Below are 17377 nucleotides of genomic sequence, written 5' to 3' on the forward strand. Positions count from 1 at the left end.
TGGTGGCTCAGCGGTTAAGGGCGTGCGCTCCGCTGTGGTGGCCTGGGGTTCGCAGGTTCGGAACCCCGGGCACACACTGATGCACCGCTTGTCAAGCCATGTTGTTGCGTTGTCCTATATAAAGTAGAGGAAATGGGCACAGATGTTAGCCCAGGGCCAATCTCCCTCAGCACAAAGAGGACTGGCGACTGGATGTTAGCTCAGGGCTGATCTTCCTCACACACACAAAGAATGTCTTGATAATGAGACATTGTCACTTTCAAAATAGGGTTACTCAAATTACTTATTCATTTTCACTAGGTGATTTTATTTAAAAACATTTTTTCTTTCTTTTTTTGGGTAAGTGATATTTGCACGTTAACAAAATTCACCAAAACGGTACTCATTGAAAAATGTTTCCCACCTTTATGTCCTAGTCACCTAATTCCTTTCCTCAAGGAAACCACTGCTTCTTTGGACCATTTAAATCAGTTATTTTATGATTTTGTAGCCTGTTATTTTCATTTAGTTGCAGTTTTACATAATACCATATAACCCCCATTGCTAGTAAGCCCTAAGTCCAACATTCACGTTCTTTAAATGTGTTGTTGCATTATTTCAGAGACTCAGGCTATCCACATGAAGTGGATGAATTTGACCCAGTGTTATTGTACACAGGTGCTCTATCATGTAGTATGTCTGCCTCGCTATGTGAATCTGTGCTTATTTCGTTATATTAAAATCTGAGTTGTTTGGATTATCTCCTCTGGCTCAGTAGCACAGGACAAACTAGTCGTATGAAATCACAGAAGAATAAAAAAATCTGCTGAGTTACATACTCCAGCTGAGCTACATACTCCAATAATCTTTTAAGATTATTGAACTTTCAAACCAGATTGATAATCTGTGAAATAGTAAAGTCTCTAATCTTGTGCTAATTTGGTTTCTTGAGCAGTTTCATTTCCAATTCTTCCAAAAACCTTGAGGTAGAGGACTGAATCTTTAATACGTCAGCTGGTCAGTATGGAGCAAACAATCGTTATTAAAATTGAGGAAAATGACTATTAGATCAGGAAAGCTGGTAAGGGGGCAAAAGAAACTTAAGCCTGATACCTCTGGTGCTTAGTATTTGATCCTTTAAGTGCACAACCTTTAGGGAAGGTATCAAGGCCAAAGCTTTTGAGCAAAAGTATGAAATAGTTTGTGAATATTGGGTTTGGAATTTTAACAAGTCCTTTTTTCTTGCATACGCCTGCCATTTACAGCCACCACCTGGCTCCTTAAAGCCTTAGGCCTACAGTTTTTGGAAGTTCTTGAATCCTCCTTTACCCACTCAGTATTTTTCTGTCCTCTCTGGGGTTGATCTCAGTAGTGGTTAGATCTTTTCATTCAACCTCTATGGAATGTGAGAGACACTATGGTGCTCAGCATTGAGGCTGCAAACATTAGACAGGGTCTTGACCTTTAAGAACTAGTGTAGTTGGGGAGACAGAAGGGTGGCGAAGTGTGCAAGGGTTGGCTTTCTACAGAAGGCACACACCTACTTGCCAACAATACTCAGTAGCATTTAGTCAGTTGCTTACCTCTTAACTGACAAATGACTTGCACAATGGTAGAAATGCTGCTTTGTGGGCAAAATAATGATATATGGCTTAAATGGCTTAGGTCCACTTCCTGATTCTCAAGAGCAAAAGGATTTGGGGTATATGGAGATGGGTGGTTATATGTGGTAGGAGCACAGCATCTGGGCCAGGCTCACGGGGCTTGACTTCTAGCTCTGCCAAATACTAGCTTGGACATCCTCATTTGACCCCTCTGCTTCTTTATCTGCTTAATATTCTAATCTAGCTCTAGGGAGGTTGGGAGCGTTAGAGTGCAGAGAACAGAGCCTGATGTAATACTGAGCCTTATTTAATGTTGGTTATTAGTGTTTTCTGATTTTGCAAAGATGCTGCTTCACCGTAAATCTAAAAGAATGGGCATCTTCCCAGTGTGGGAAAACTGTTAGTCATTTATGTATTAGTCCCACAAAATAGATAACATTAAACATAACCCTCTGAAGTGGGGCATAGATTTTTAAAGCAAGGTGAATGCCCATTTATCAACAGTGGCTAGGAAAATGAGATGTTTGGGGTAAATAATATATTTTGATTTTATTAGAATTATCGTATATATAATCAATTTTCCATGAGTTAGACAATAATCAAGTGAATTTTTACAGCTTCTAAAGTTTTATTCTTTAATTCAAAGTATTTAGGATCTTGCACTGCACGACTTCAGGAGGTGCCATTCACGCAGACTGTGATGTGAATGGTCTTCTCTTGGAGCTATGCAGTGTGGCAGACTTGTTAAAGGATGCTTATTTTGGGGGAGACAGAAACCGTAATATCTGAGTTAGTATACAGAGTGTGAAAAAACTAATTTTTCCTTCCTGGTGGTATGGATTTTGGACAAAATTATGTCAGTGGCACAATTGGATTGAGAATGCAAATCTGAAGCAACTGTGACTTGTCTTTATTTCAATTGCTCTGCTTCCATCTGTCTTCTTGCCTGTTGATATAAGCATAGGCCTTTCCTTTTAGTGGAGTCCTCAGGCATTTGGCACTTAAATTTTTTTTGTGATTACTGCATTTGAAAAACCTGAAGTAACTAGTGACCAATGAAAAGGATTGAGTAAGTAGTATGTGGTAGCTGTAAAAGTGTAGCCACTAGCTTGTAGGCCAGGAAAAGTGTCTGTTTTTTGCAAACAATATTGATTGATTTACCTGTTAAAGCAACCAGAAAAGCAAGGTGCAGTGACACAGTAAATGAAAAAATGTAAACTTCTTAAAAACAGATTAAACTGTTTTTAAGGGTTTTTGTCTTCATCAGAACAAAATATAAACATACTAGAATGTTAACCAGATTTTGGTTGTTAGGCGTAGGGCTAATTTTAAGTTGATTTCATATTTTTCATTAATGAGCAGGGGAAAAAAACTTGGGAAAAAAGCAGGTACTGTTAGCAACAAATTTCTTCCTTATTTAGATAATAAGCGTTGGCATAGATGCTGGGAGTACAGTCCATAACATTCCTCCTCTCAACAGGGAAGATGAAATAAATGGTCTAGCGGTTAAGATTCAGCGCTCTCACTACTGCCTCCTGGGTTCGTTTCTCTGTCAGGTCGTCATACTGTGGCGGCTGCGTGTTGCTGTGATGCTGAAAGCTATGTCACCAGTATTTCAAATACCAGCAGGGTCACCTATGGTGGACAAGTTTCAGTGGAGCTCCCAGACTAGACAGACTAGGAAGAAGACCTGGCCACCCACTTCAGAAAAAATTAGCCATGAAAAACTCTATGAATAGCAGCGGAGCATTGTCGGATATAGTTCTGGAAGGTGAGACGATGGCACAAAAAGACCAGGCAGGATTCCACTCTGCTGTTCACATGGTTGCTAGGAGTCGGAATTGACTGGATGGCTCTAACAACAAAATTACAAGATTCAAGAGTATTACAAAAGGGGACCTTCCAGTAGAAGGAGGCATGTAGCGGTAAGATTTAACCCATTCCAGTAATAAAATAGTCAAATTTAGTGTTAGAGAGAACCTTTGAAATGTTCAAGGGACTAAATTTTAGAAGGCTGGGGAGGTAAATGAGTTGTATATAGTTGCATAATAAATTAGTACAATTAGAATTGGGATTAAATTCAGATGTCCTAGCTCCGAGTTTTTTTCCCTACTAGGTATGCCAGGCTGCCTAGTTGAAGTTAGCTCTTTAATGTGAAATTTGCTCCCTCTGCAAAGGCTCTTAAGCTAGATAGAAGTTCTTTGATAAAGAGGTTAGCTGACTTCAGTGCTCTCCTCCTTCCACCCCATTTGATCCCAAAGAAATACTTAGCTTCTTAACCTCTTCATTTTATTAACTCTTAGCTTTTCTTCACTTTTTCTCTGTCTAGTTTAGACTCTGTACTTTTAGCAAGCAACGGAAGTCAACTTGGGCTAGTTTAAGTAGAAATAGTATTTGTTGAGTAATTAGATACCTCACACAATCTTTGGGAGCGCCAAAGAAAAAGGCAGTGGGGAGCAAGGCTCAGAATCACATCACAGTGGAAACTTCACTGCTATTAGGATGCTGTACTATAACCTCTTCCGTTGCTCTCCAGAGGTGACTACTGCTGTTCTCTCCAGACTGAATCCTTCTTTTGTATCTTAGCTTCTGATGCACAGGTTTTGACTGAGCCTAGGTCTCACATACTTAGTTGCAAGAAAGTTAGGAAGTAAGATTAAAGCTTCTGTTGAGGGAGGTGAGGATCCATAAAGGTTGGGGGGGTGTTATTCCCAGACAAGGGTGTTCTAGCTGTAGGGTGGCCAAAAGGAATGATGGGTGTCCACTACAAACCTCTTTTTGTCTTATGCTGCCAGGCAGTCGTTTTGTGTGACCATAGATAAGTTTTTCTATTTTCTACAACAGTTACTTCAAATTTTCACATTCTTTTTAAGTTCCCAGCCCCAACGTTACACTAAGGAAGGTGAGGGAAGATATGAATGAATGGGGGAATTTTTACCGTTGCTTAATAGTAGACAAATTTGTAGATAAATGGCTAAAATTACACATAATGGCCTTAAAATGAATTATCAACTTCAAATAACCAGTTAAAATTTTAAGAAAGAAAGAAACCCCTAGTCTAGATCATTTCTAATGTAAAAGCTGAATTTTTAAAAAATACCAGTTGACTGGTTTCTGCTAATTCATCACTCATAATTTTAGTGTTTACTATACAGAAACAGGCATTTAAAAAATTTTCCCTAATTTTCATTCAGGATGAATACAGAAGACCTTTCCTCCCCCACCCACTAAGTTATATACTCTCTCCCAGAATCTAAAATATGCAAATTTTTTTAAATGCTTTTTGATGCGTTAACAGTACCTTAAGGACCTTGGCACAACAATCTCAATAGTGTTACTAGCTAGGTCCTCTCTTCATTCAGAGTTCTAAGACATCATTCCTAACACATAAAGTTCATTAAGACAGCCAGACAGTTACATTATTCAAATCACTAAAGGCTTATTTTTATTTTTTGTGCTGTTGCTAAAGAAAGTCCAGGCAATGAAGTCTTATATCATCCATCAAATCAGAAACCAAGAGAAAATGGAGAAGCTTAGCTTCGTCTACTAATTACAGTGCTAGGTATTCAAAGGAATCTTTCAAAACACAAACAGGAAAAGGTGGAGATGTAAAGTTGTTATCTTTCCAGAAAACTTAAAATGTCTTTAGAAATAAACAAAAACATAATATGCCCCCACTCTAGTCCTATTGTTCATACAGTATCCCTAACTCACACCTGTACCTTCTCTAAGATCTAAGACATACCCATTCTAAAATGCATCTTTCAAAAACTGACTTTTTTTTTTTTTTTGGTGAGGAAGATTGGCCCTGAGCTAACATCTGTGCCCATCTTCCTCTATTTTGTATGTGGGTTGCTGCCACAATATGGCTTAAGTGGTGTAGGTCTGCACCTGGGATCCGAACCTGTGAACCCTGGCTGCCAGAAGCAGAGTGTGCAAACTTAACCACCATGCCACCAGGCCAGCCCCTACTTCATTTATCTTTATAAGACTGTATACTTCTTCAGTTGCCAGTCCCAAAAGAAAAAAGAAAAGAAGTGATATTATGGCTTAATTTACCTCTTTCATGAAGCACTTCTTCATGATTATGAAGGACTGAAAATAGCCCTTCTTTAACTTCTGTGCTGTTTACTGTCCTGCTGAACATTTGACATTTACTTTTCATATTGTTAATTATCTTTCTATATACCATTGAGATTAAGAAAACAGGCTCTGAAGCCAGACTGAGTAGAGCCGAAAAGCCTGTATGTCACTCTTGGCTCTGCCACTTGATAGCTTTAGTTATATTGTGAGTGGTTACTCGTAGATCCTCATTTGTAAAATGGGTATGTGGAGTAAATGAGTTAATAATAATACATGTAGAGTACTTAAATCAGTATTTGGCAGTTAGTTTTTATTATTTCAACTTTTGTTGATTCTCTGCATATCTGGGAACAATGCTTGATAATGGCATAGAGTCCCTCATAGAATTTACAGAGTAGTGGTGGGGGGAGGAAAAGAAACACAGACTACAATATAACCTGATATGTTTAGTGGGGCAAAAGAATTGGGAGGTGGTAGACAAGGAAATCAAGGAATTCAGCCTAACAGTTTTTCTTGTTAGAGGCACAGTTTGTTAGTAGGATTTTCAGATTTTCATCCACTGTCAGGGGTTGGAATAATCTTAAATGCCATTCCTGGGGTGGAAGTTACCAACTACCACAGCAGGTCTAGTAATCCTCACCGGCTCTGTGTGGTACCTAAGCATGCATGCATTTTATTGAACAGGCATTTATTTAGCACATCACCACCATCATTTGCTACCTGGAGTTCCCATCTTCAAATAGTTTAGGGTCTGACAAGTAAACCAACAGTTATGTGCTAGTTATGGTAAGAGGAGTGGTGGTAATTTACAGGAAATGAAGTACAGAGGAGACGTTTCCAGACTAATTCAGACCTGAGAAACAAGTTGGTCGGATATAACTTAGCCTTTCAGGAGTCGCTTTCTGGCTCCCAAGTCTCCTTTCCTTTTCATGAACTTCACAGAAGTATTGATCTGGTCTTGGGTTGAGGGAAAAAATTAGAACGTAGATTTCTAGCCCAAGTCATCCAACCCCATCTCTTGGCTGTTACTCCAAGTAGAAATACAGAGTACTTTCCTAACCGTTACTCATGAATCCGACTGGAAATAAAGCTTTTCAACAAAGAGATCAAATCTTCCAACATTTAGTCCTTGGTACCCAGAGTCTTGGATACAGCTTCCTCCGTTTTTCCTTCTCTGAATCTGCTGCCTAAGAAATTGTGAGGTTTAAGTCTGTGGGAGTAGACCGAGAAAAAGAGGAAGGAGGAGGTGGCTGTGCCTTGAGAATCATTATTCTCATCTCACTTTTGGATAAGCAATCTAAAAAAACTTAGCAAATTAGGGTAAAATAATTAACTTTTATGAGTATCAGTTTTTTCGTTTGCAGAGGAAAAGGGATTGAAATACGTAGATGATGTCTTATGTCCACTAGGGGGTAGTGTGGACTGTAGAATTTAAAATTATTCGTATTTCATTATGCATGTTGCCTTGTTTGAATTAATTTTTGTCCATGCAATGTTTTTTTGAAATTGCTACAAATCATTTTCAAAGACAATCTTGTGACTGTTGCAAACAATAACATGTATACACATTCCTGTTAATAGTGATTCAGATGTTCTGACATTACTTTTTATATAGAATTTTTGAGGGGAAAATACTGATGCTTTAAAGTTTCTCTACCAAATTTTACTCACTATATGAAATAAGTTAAATTATTCTTAATGATCTGTAAGTAACATCCTTATAACAGGATCATCTTATGTTTCACTGTCCTTTGTGGTAGTTACTAACCCCATGTGGCTATTGAGCAGTTGAAATGTGGCTAGTTCTAGTTGATATGTGCTATAAATATAAATTACACATTGGATTTTGAAGACTTAGTATGAAAAAAGATTGTAAAATATATCATTAATAATCTTTATGTTGATTACATGTTGAAATGATACTGTTTTGACTATATTGGGTTAAATAAAATATTGAAATTAATTTTACCTGTTTCTTTTTACTTTTTTATTAAATTACTTTTTATTTTCAGTACTATCTCACTTTCATCAATCATCTCTTTCTTTTTTTTTGTTTTTTGTTTTTTTTTTTTGCTGAGAAAGATTTGCCCTGAGCTAATAACATTTGTGCCAGTCTTCCTCTATTTTTTGTATTTGGGTTGCCGCCACAGCATTGCCGCTGACAAGTGGTGTAGGTCTGTGCCCGGGAACCGAACCTGGGCCACCAAAGTGGAGCATGCTGAACTTAACCACTAGGCCATGGGGCTGTCCTCTCTTTTTACTTTTTAACGTGGCTACAAGAAAATTTAAAATTGCATATGCAGCTCGCATTATATTTCTGTTGGGCAGCACTGCTGTAGAGAAAAGCATTCATTGACCATTTTTATTGTGACATACCTCTAGCTGGCCTTATGATTTGTAAGGAGGTAGTGTAGTGAAGAGATTGAGCACAACTTTTGTTCTGTTTTTTTTTTCTTTTCTTTTTTTTTTTTTTATAATTTTATTTATTTATTTATTTTCCCCCAAAGCCCCAGTAGATAGTTGTATGTCATAGCTGCACATCCTTCTAGTTGCTGTATGTGGGACACGGCCTCAGCATGGCCGGAGAAGCGGTGTGTCGGTGCGTGCCTGGGATCCAAACCTGGGCCGCCAGTAGCGGAGCGCGCGCACTTAACCGCTAAACCACGGGGCCAGCCCTGTTCTGTTTCTAATGCCAGCTAGAATACATACAGTCAGTTCTACTGTAATGAGACATATGTGTTCCTAAAATTCACTGTGTTAATAAACAGAATTGTGTGGTAAAAACCACAGGGCTCATGGATTAAAAAATGTTGGGAGCTTGATACTCACAAACATTGTTGGTAACATTTAAAAAATGCCTACTTACAGGGGGTGAACTTGTAGATGCCCTCAAATAGTTCACACTTGTGTATATAATGAAAAATTGACTTTTGCTTTATTAGTAATTCTAAAAAAGGAACTCCTGTTTGTTAATATTTTAGAATCACTTAAAGATGTAGTGACAGGAGTTGGAGTAGACAGAGTAGGCATCATTGAAGCATCTCAATCTTATAAGACTTATTTTTGTGATGACAAAATTGATAGCATTATCGAGTATAGTCAGAGACCTCTTGGGTGAGATGAGCCTAAATGATCCACAATTGGCATTATTAGTCATAGATTGCAGTTTTGTGTTTCAGAGAATATTCTAAGTGGGTAAAAACCTAATTGCTGTAGATATGATGTGTTGGGGGTATATATAGATAGTTACTAACTGGACCAGCTTTTCTCACACACAGATTACAACTATTTTTCTTTTTTTTTTTTTCTGTGAGGCGATCAGCCCTGAGCTAACATCCGCCAATCCTCCTCTTTTTTTGCTGAGGAAGACGGCCCTGGGCTAACATCTGTGCCTATCTTCCTCCACTTGATATGGGACGCCGCCACAGCATGGCTTACCAAGCAGTGCGTCTGTGCGCGCCCGGGATCCGAACCAGCAAACCCCAGGCCGCCGCAGCGGAGCGCGCGCACTTAACCGCTTGCGCCACCGGGCTGGCCCCTACAACTATTTTTCTAAGAATACTGTTTAATTTCTTTAAAATTTTACTATACATAATTCAATCATTGCCTTACAAGATGTATAATAAGACCTTACATTGCTTCATAGTGAGCACAAATTATTGTTAAAAATGGGAAAAGTGCTAGTTAATGGAGTTTAGTTGATAGAATGTCAAATGTTGTGGTTAGCTATGGTGTAATTCTTGGATTTGGTCTTCGGTCTCAATAGTGTGTTGATAATGAGATCAATTTGATGTGTTTAAATTTAGTTCCTTTTAAAAAGTATTTGTAGCCTGAACTGTTGTAAGCATTGTGTAAGATGAGATAGTTTCCTTGAGACTTAATCTTGTTGCCATTTAAATCCATACTCCATTTTTAAGTATTTCCTTTTCTACTTTTTAGTAACTAATTTCCTAAACATAGTCTACAGTACTTTCTGTTCTGCATGGCCTAAGCTCAGTTCTACCTGGGATTCAGTCCTAGGATTGCTTTTAAATAAGTAGGATCACAAAATACAACTAAAGGGTATTCTGTTTTCTTTAAAAACAAACATGATTATTTAATAAATCTTGAAATTTGTTATTGTGCTTTGTTCTTATCCTACTTTCTTTTTGAGTTGGTTATATGTGACTATGGCTTTCTTAAGTGATCTCATTTGTCAAGTTCTTTTACATTGTTATCTCGTTTGATCTTCATAGCAGCTCTGCCTGAGAGGTAATGTTAATTAGATAGATGAGGAAGCAGAGACTCAGAGCAATGTAAAGTACTTGCTCAAAAATATGATGAAGAAAGCAGTGCAGTAGGAATTTGAACCTGTTATTTCTAGACTTGAAGAAATCACACTGTACTTGACTGTCTTTCTACCAAAGAATAGTATAAACTAGAACGTGTTTCACAATTAACCATGTGTGAGTAGTAGCAGGAAGGATTTTATTTCCTACCCAGTTTTTGCCTTTTTAGGGAAAAAAATTGACACCAACATCTGTGGGTGAGACTTGTTCCATTTGGTTTGGATTTTATTCTTTTTTCCTCCCATAATTTATGCGTGGGTTGTTTGGGAAATCAGTGCCATGTAGTCAAATAATTATGCATCTGTTCATTGTATCATTAGAACTGAACAAAATTCATTAGAACTTGAGAGCATATAAAAACTATTTCGAAAAGTTATGTATGCCTAAAAGCTTATTCTAGGATGTGTTCCAATTAAATCTTATAATTGATCAGGCCACATGATATATGTAATATGTACATTCTTTAGAAAGACTATCTGATTTTGAGGGTGAGCTGAAGATGAGGATGTGAATGCCCTATCTGTCTCTCTGACAGTGTGTACTGAGAGTGATTTTGAAGTTATTTTGGGATATGATCTTGGAGGCCCTTCTGGTCGCTTTTTATAGCTTTGAATAGAGCAGCTACTATTTTGTGTAATCAGGGAGTGGTGTTTGGGGGCTCTTGGACCCCAGCTTTGTCTTTTTTCCAGTCTCCCTCTTTATGACTTTCTAAAAATATGAACACCTGGGGCAAAACAAAAGGAGGATGGAGGTGAGGAGGAAAGGTCACAATTTAAGGAATTTTACCATCCAGTTCTTTTCACGTTCCTTTACTACTACAGTTCATCCTTAATATCTTTACTTTTTTCCTGAAAATGAAGACCAGCCTCTTTTGTTCTAGTTACATGTTGGAGGACTTCTCAAGGTGGGAGGCTTCATTATTGCCTCTTGAGACTTTTAATGCTCTCAAAATGTTTTACTTTGAACCTAAAGAACATTTTGCTGAAAGTCCTTTACAGCATTTCAGTTTCTCATTTGCCCTCGCCTTGTCACAATTAAAACCAAATCAGAAAAACTAGTCTCTATTTAAAGTCCTATAGGCATTACTTAAATGGCTATGGGTTTAACACATTTGGGGGAAGGATTTGATTTAGTGTCTGCATCTTATGACTGCTTCAGTATCTGACTGTGCCCACAGAGAAATCTTTTTTTAGTATATGCACTGTAGGCTGTAGAATGAAATGGTAAGGTGTGTACTTTTTCTTAAGTGAAGGCAGTGTAAATACAACATTCTCATTCATTGTTTTTCATACCTAGAAGCTTAGATATAGCAGTATTCTAACTGCTATATCTTTATATTTTTTTTTATATAATATAAATATAAAGATATAAAATATCTTTATATTTATATTTTTAACTATACATGCCTATTCAGAATGTTGAAAATGTATTATTATGTAAAATTACACATACTATTGTCAGTTTGTATATTGAATATTAACATTTTTCTGGCTAAAAATAAATTATTTTTTTTAAAATAAAGTATTTATAAATAGAAGTTAGATTGTTTCTTCCCATACCTGAATGGATCCTTTTGTTTTCTTCCTGTGATGTGCACATCCTGCTTTGAATAACACTGCTTTAATGGTAGAGATGAAATTCTGATAGTTTGTTCTTTGTAACATCAGATAGATTCATAATTCATCAAGTATTTATTGAATATCTGTGGCGCCAGACACTGTTCCAGATGCTGAGGATATAGCAGTAAATAAAACAGACTCAAATCTCTCCTTTTATGGGGCTTCCGTTCTGAACAAAATAAGTGAAACCTGTAGTATGTTAGTAGTGCCGTGGAGATAAAGTAGGGGAGCAAGGGATAGGGAGGGTGTGGGAGAGGGTAGAATGGGGTTTGCAGTTTCAATTATGGAGGCTTCACTGAGAAAGCCCATTTGAATCATGATCTTAGGAGCTGAGGGAACCAGCCATATAGAAGTTTGGGAGAAGAAGGGCAAGTGCACAGCCCCTGGGGGAGGAGTGTGCCTGGCAGGTTAAAGAACTACAAAGAAGCTAGTCTGGCTGAAACAAAGCATGGCTGAAGATGAATAAGAGGTAGGGGGAAGGAGAGGATCATGTAAAGCCTCTTTTTGGGGAGACATTCTAAGGACTTTGACTTTTAAAAGGTCAGTGGAATACAGACCCGGGGGACAGGGAAGCAAGGTCAGAAGAAGGGAGAACAAGTTGGGCTATTGTGGTGTGCCAAGTAAGAGCTGATGGTGGCTTGGGTCACAAGTGTGGCAGTGGAGTGGTGAGAAGCAGATGCAGTCCAATCATGGGTAGATTTGGAAGTTCAAGCCAACAAAATTTGCTAATCAGGTTTGATGTGTGGGATAAGGAGGAAAAGGTGGTGAATCAATTGGAAGGATGGATTTATGGTTAACTCACATGAGGAACGCTTGGGGGAGGAGTGGGTTGAGAGTGGGGAAGGTCCTGCTAAGTTTGGATGCTTATTAGACAGTCAAGAGGAGCTGTTGAGCAGGCAGTTGTGGACAGTGGAGAGATCTGTGCTAGATGTGAATTTGAGGAGGCTTCAGTATACACAGAGTGTATTTAGTATTTAAATTCATTGGACTAGATGAGATCACTATGGAAGTGTGTAGACAGAGAAAGAAGCCCTGGCACGCTTCAGTGTTGAGGACATAGGGAGGAACCAGCAAGGAGGCTGCTGCCAGCCAAGTAGGAAGAGAGCCAGGAGAGTGTGGCTACAGGAAGCTGGATGAAGCCTTGCAAGGAGGAGTGTAGACCAGCCGGGTAAGATGTTCCGTTTAGATCAAATAAGATGAAGATGAAGCATTGGCCATTTGATTTAACTGTGTAGAAATCACTGATGACATCAACAAGCAGATTAGTGGCTAGAGCCTGATTGGAGAGTTGTGTTTAAGATAGGGGAGGAGAGAAATTGGAGACAAGGAAGTATAGATAACTTTCAAAGAGGAGCAAAGCAATGGGGCAGTAGCTGGTGGGGGAGAGTCAGGTCAAGGTCGTTTTCTTCTCTTAGTGGGAGAAATTATAGCAATTTGTACAGTTCAGGGAAAGATCCACTAGAGGGGGTGGGGACTGATTATTCAGGAGATGAGAGAGACGCTAGAGCAATGTCCTTGAGTAGGTGAGGAGGAGATACCATCTAGTGCTCAAAAGGAGAGGTTGGCTTTAGCCAAGAGTGACAGCCATTTCGTTGATAGTGACAGAGAAAAGGCAGAGCACATGGGCACACAGAGGCAGGAAGGTGTACAAATGCTACAGTGGGAACTTAAGGAAATTTCTGTTTTCTTGTGAGATAGAAAGCAGAGTCATCAGCCAAAAGTGAGGATGAGAATGGAGATGTTGGAGGTTTGAAGAGAGAGGAGGAAGAATTAGTTATTTAGTAGAGAGGGAGAAAGATGGAAGAGATAACTAATGATATGATTGTTGGGAGGCAATAAGAGTCACTTTGAAGTTCATCATCAATTTTAGAAACTAAACAGCATGGTTGTATATGTTTCTCTAGCCCTGTTTAGGTGCCTAGGCACCTGTCCTTCATTCCATTATATTTTTTAGAGGGGAGACTTTCAGTGGCTTTAAAAACTAATTTTACTTTTTAAACAGCTGGGATTGGTAGAGTTTGAACAGAGCAAGTTGCCTTACTTGTGTAGTAATCCTAGTGCTTTCTTTTTCTTTTTTCTTTTCTTTTCTTTGAGTATAAAATCAGTTTCATTAACCTAATTTTGTTATCAACGTATTGTAGACATTTGTCACTAGAATGTATATTATAGGTCATCAGCATTTGCTTGCAGCTCCATTCAGCTGATTGTGATTATTTTTAAATGGTCTTTTCTTTGAACTTCGCATTTGAAAACCTATTAAATAGGGCCGGCCCATGGCTTAGCGGTTAAGTGCGCGCGCTCAGCTACTGGCGGCCTGGAGAGCTACTGGCGGCCTGGGTTCGGATCCCGGGCGCGCACCAACGCACTGCTTCTCTGGCCACGCTGAGGCCGTGTCCCACATACAGCAACTAGAAGGATGTGCAACTATGACATACAACTATCTACTGGGGCTTTGAGGGGGGTGGGAAGGGAGGAGGATTGGCAATAGATGTTAGCTCAGAGCCGGTCTTCCTCAGCAAAAAGAGGAGGATTAGCATGGCTGTTAGCTCAGGGCTGATCTTCCTCACACACACACAAAAAATAAATAAATAAAATAAATAAAAATAAAACCTATTAAATAAAAACCTATTGGAGGATTGGAGAGGTTCTTTTATGTCCATTCCAAGAGATGAACTTTCTAATTTGTATTTTGGTGTTTAGCAAATGACATTTGTTTCACAAATGCGTTATGTTTTTCTGTTGTAGGAAACCCAGCGTTTGCTGGCAGAACCAGTTCCCGGCATTAAGGCAGAACCAGATGAGAGCAACGCCCGTTATTTTCATGTGGTCATTGCTGGCCCCCAGGATTCCCCCTTTGAGGGAGGGACTTTTAAACTTGAACTATTCCTTCCAGAAGAGTACCCGATGGCAGCCCCTAAAGTACGTTTCATGACCAAAATTTATCATCCTAATGTAGACAAGTTGGGAAGAATATGTTTAGATATTTTGAAAGGTAAGTGTTATCTTAATCATTATATGCTATTAAGATTTCTGCTTTTTCTCTTAAGCATTCTATATTGAGAATCTGAACACTGTGATCTTGCCTTATATAATGACCACAGAGGTCTGTGGGAGGGAAATGTAGCAGTTCTGGGGCTGTTTTTTCATGCTTGATGGTTCTGGGCCTGTTGCCTTCATAGATAAGTGGTCCCCAGCACTGCAGATCCGCACAGTTCTGCTATCGATCCAGGCTTTGTTAAGTGCTCCCAATCCAGATGATCCATTAGCAAATGATGTAGCGGAGCAGTGGAAGACCAACGAAGCCCAAGCCATAGAAACAGGTATTTAATATTTAATATTCATTCTCCTTTACAGCACTTCCACTTTAAAAACGAACTCGTATTACCTTTTAAAAAACTTCTGGGGTCTTAAGAAAAATAAAAAAATATTAAAAGGAATAAATCAGATCCTGCTTATAGTATATAAATACCTCTTAACAAAAGATGTTCAATCTCCATCTTATGGCCTGCTACGTGACCACCAAATTTAAAGGCAGCCTATAATTGGGTTATATTGTATAATATATCTTGTATATTGTATCTTGTATAATAATCTTGTATAACTGCACCTGATTTTACAAATACTGAGTGTGTCTGTCATTCATCTAGCAGTATGTAAAGATAATGGAGAACTGTGGAACTCCTTTGAGCTGTTTTTAGTCTGTTTGATTAAATTAAACTATGTATCAGTTTATAGCTAGGGAGTTTGAAATCAATAAGCTTCTTCCTGCTACAGATTTTAACAAAATTAGGGAGCATTATGTATTTAGAAATGAAGGAGACAAATGGAGACAACTCTTTGTCCTGCTGAATTTTGTAGAACTTCTGAATTCCATTGTAGTGTTTTGGTAATTAGACACAGTGTAGACAGTCTTTCTGCCCTGATCCAGATTATAGAAAATGGCATTAAGAGATTACAGCATGATATTTCCATAATTAATTTAATAGTGTTTGTTTACTTTTTATAGAGTTTGGAAAGTAACATATTGAACTAAGTAAAATAATAATTGCATGTTTGTTTTTGTCTACAGCTAGAGCATGGACTAGGCTATATGCCATGAATAATATTTAAATCAATCTGATCATCAAGTGTGCATCACTTCTCCTGTTCTGCCAAGACTTCTTCCTTTTTTGTTTGCATTTAATGGACACAGTCTGAGAAACATTACAGAATAAAAGCCCAGACATCTTCAGTCCTTTGGTGATTAAATGCACATTAGCAAATCTATGTCTTGTCCTGATTCACTGTTGTAAAGCATGAGCAGAGGCTAGAAGTATCATCTGGATTGTTGCAAAACGTTTAAAAGCAGTGGCCCCTCTCTGCTTTTATTCATTTTCCCCATCATGGTTTAAGTATAAAGCACTGTGAATGAAGGTAGTCGTCAGGGTTAGCTGCAGGGGTGTGGGTGTTTTTCTTTATTTTATTATTTTTTTTTGAGGGGGGAAGTAGTTTTATTTTAATTTAATGGGCTTCTTTCCCCCTTTTTATGGTGATCTAATTGCATTGGTTAAAAGCAGCTAACCGGTTCTTTAGAATATGCTCTCTAGCCAAGTCTAACTTTATTTAGACGCTGTAGATGGACAAGCTTGATTGTTTGAACCAAAATGGGAACATTAAACAAACATCACAGCCCTCACTAATAACATTGTGACTTTGCTGTCAAGTGTAGAATTCTCCCTTCAAGAAAAAGCTTGTGACCATTTTGTATGGCTTGTCTGGAAACTTCTGTAAATCTTGTTTTAGTAAAATATTTTTTTGTTATTCTACTTTGCCTTTGTACAGTTTATTTTACTGTGTTTATTTCATTTTCCCAATGTGACAATCGTATTTAAAAATTAATACTGATGGAACATTCTGTTTTGGTCTTCACCATCTGACAAATTGGCAAGAGGTGGATTTTGCCAGTTTCTTTTCACTGATATGAAGATATCACTGAATGGAGTATTTATAAGCTGGCCCTGAGCATGCATAAAGCATCGGTATCTGACATTTTTTTACCTCCTAGAAATTTGAAATAAATGTGTTTGTGTTGTCTGATTAGTTAGACTATCATTGGTGTCTTGCCACAATGTTTGAAAATTACTGTACAGGAGAATCACAGCAAAGCAGCAGTTGTGACTGACTTTGTGTAGGACTTTCACATGTTGTGCCACATTTGTGTCTGGCATTTGGGTGTTGACCTTTTCCTTAGTTCTTGTCTGAAAACTTCATGTGTGACCATGGTGTGCGTTATTAGGAAACACCAATCTGATAATCATTTGGGGTTTGCTGAGGCATTTATGAGTCTTCCTTATAGACCCGATGAGCAAATCTCGAGCAACCAGCTTGCATAAGTGTCATCAGAAAGGTTTTTTCCTTGGAGAGCATCAAATCCTTGGTTAATAATTTTTACTTTAATCCCTCTAGTATTTGCTATGGAAGCTCCTTTTATTCTTTAATTTGATATTCAGTAATTTCTTCTGCATTGACAGAGTTCCTCCCCCACAAAACTGTTCTTTCCCACCCCTCTCCACATCCACTTCCTGATTCTTGTTATTTTCAAGTCATCAATGTAGCCAGTCATAAGTATGTAAATGTTAACCTGCCGGTTGGAACCTTTGTCTCTTGCAGTTTAAGGTAATGGATATTGTAGTCCATCTCAATCTTCCCCACTCTTATCCTCGTAACTTCTGGAGTTTCTTCGGAATGTGGTGTATTTTATTGTGCTCCTATGTAAGATGAAGAG

General features: G+C 38.3%; 1 protein-coding gene across 1 annotated transcript in view; it reads left to right on the forward strand.

The window, feature by feature from the left end:
* UBE2N (ubiquitin conjugating enzyme E2 N) overlaps positions 1-16418 on the forward strand; it is a 33852-nt gene extending 17434 nt beyond the window's left edge. The window contains exons 2-4 of the mRNA XM_058568666.1: positions 14359-14605; positions 14793-14933; positions 15683-16418. Coding sequence (XP_058424649.1) covers positions 14359-14605; positions 14793-14933; positions 15683-15723 — 429 coding nt within the window. The 3' untranslated portion in view covers positions 15724-16418. The remainder of the gene's footprint in view (positions 1-14358; positions 14606-14792; positions 14934-15682) is intronic.
* Positions 16419-17377: the final 959 nt, after the last annotated feature.

Source organism: Diceros bicornis, chromosome 25, assembly GCF_020826845.1.
Source record: "Diceros bicornis minor isolate mBicDic1 chromosome 25, mDicBic1.mat.cur, whole genome shotgun sequence".
In the NCBI taxonomy this organism is placed as follows: domain Eukaryota; kingdom Metazoa; phylum Chordata; class Mammalia; order Perissodactyla; family Rhinocerotidae; genus Diceros; species Diceros bicornis.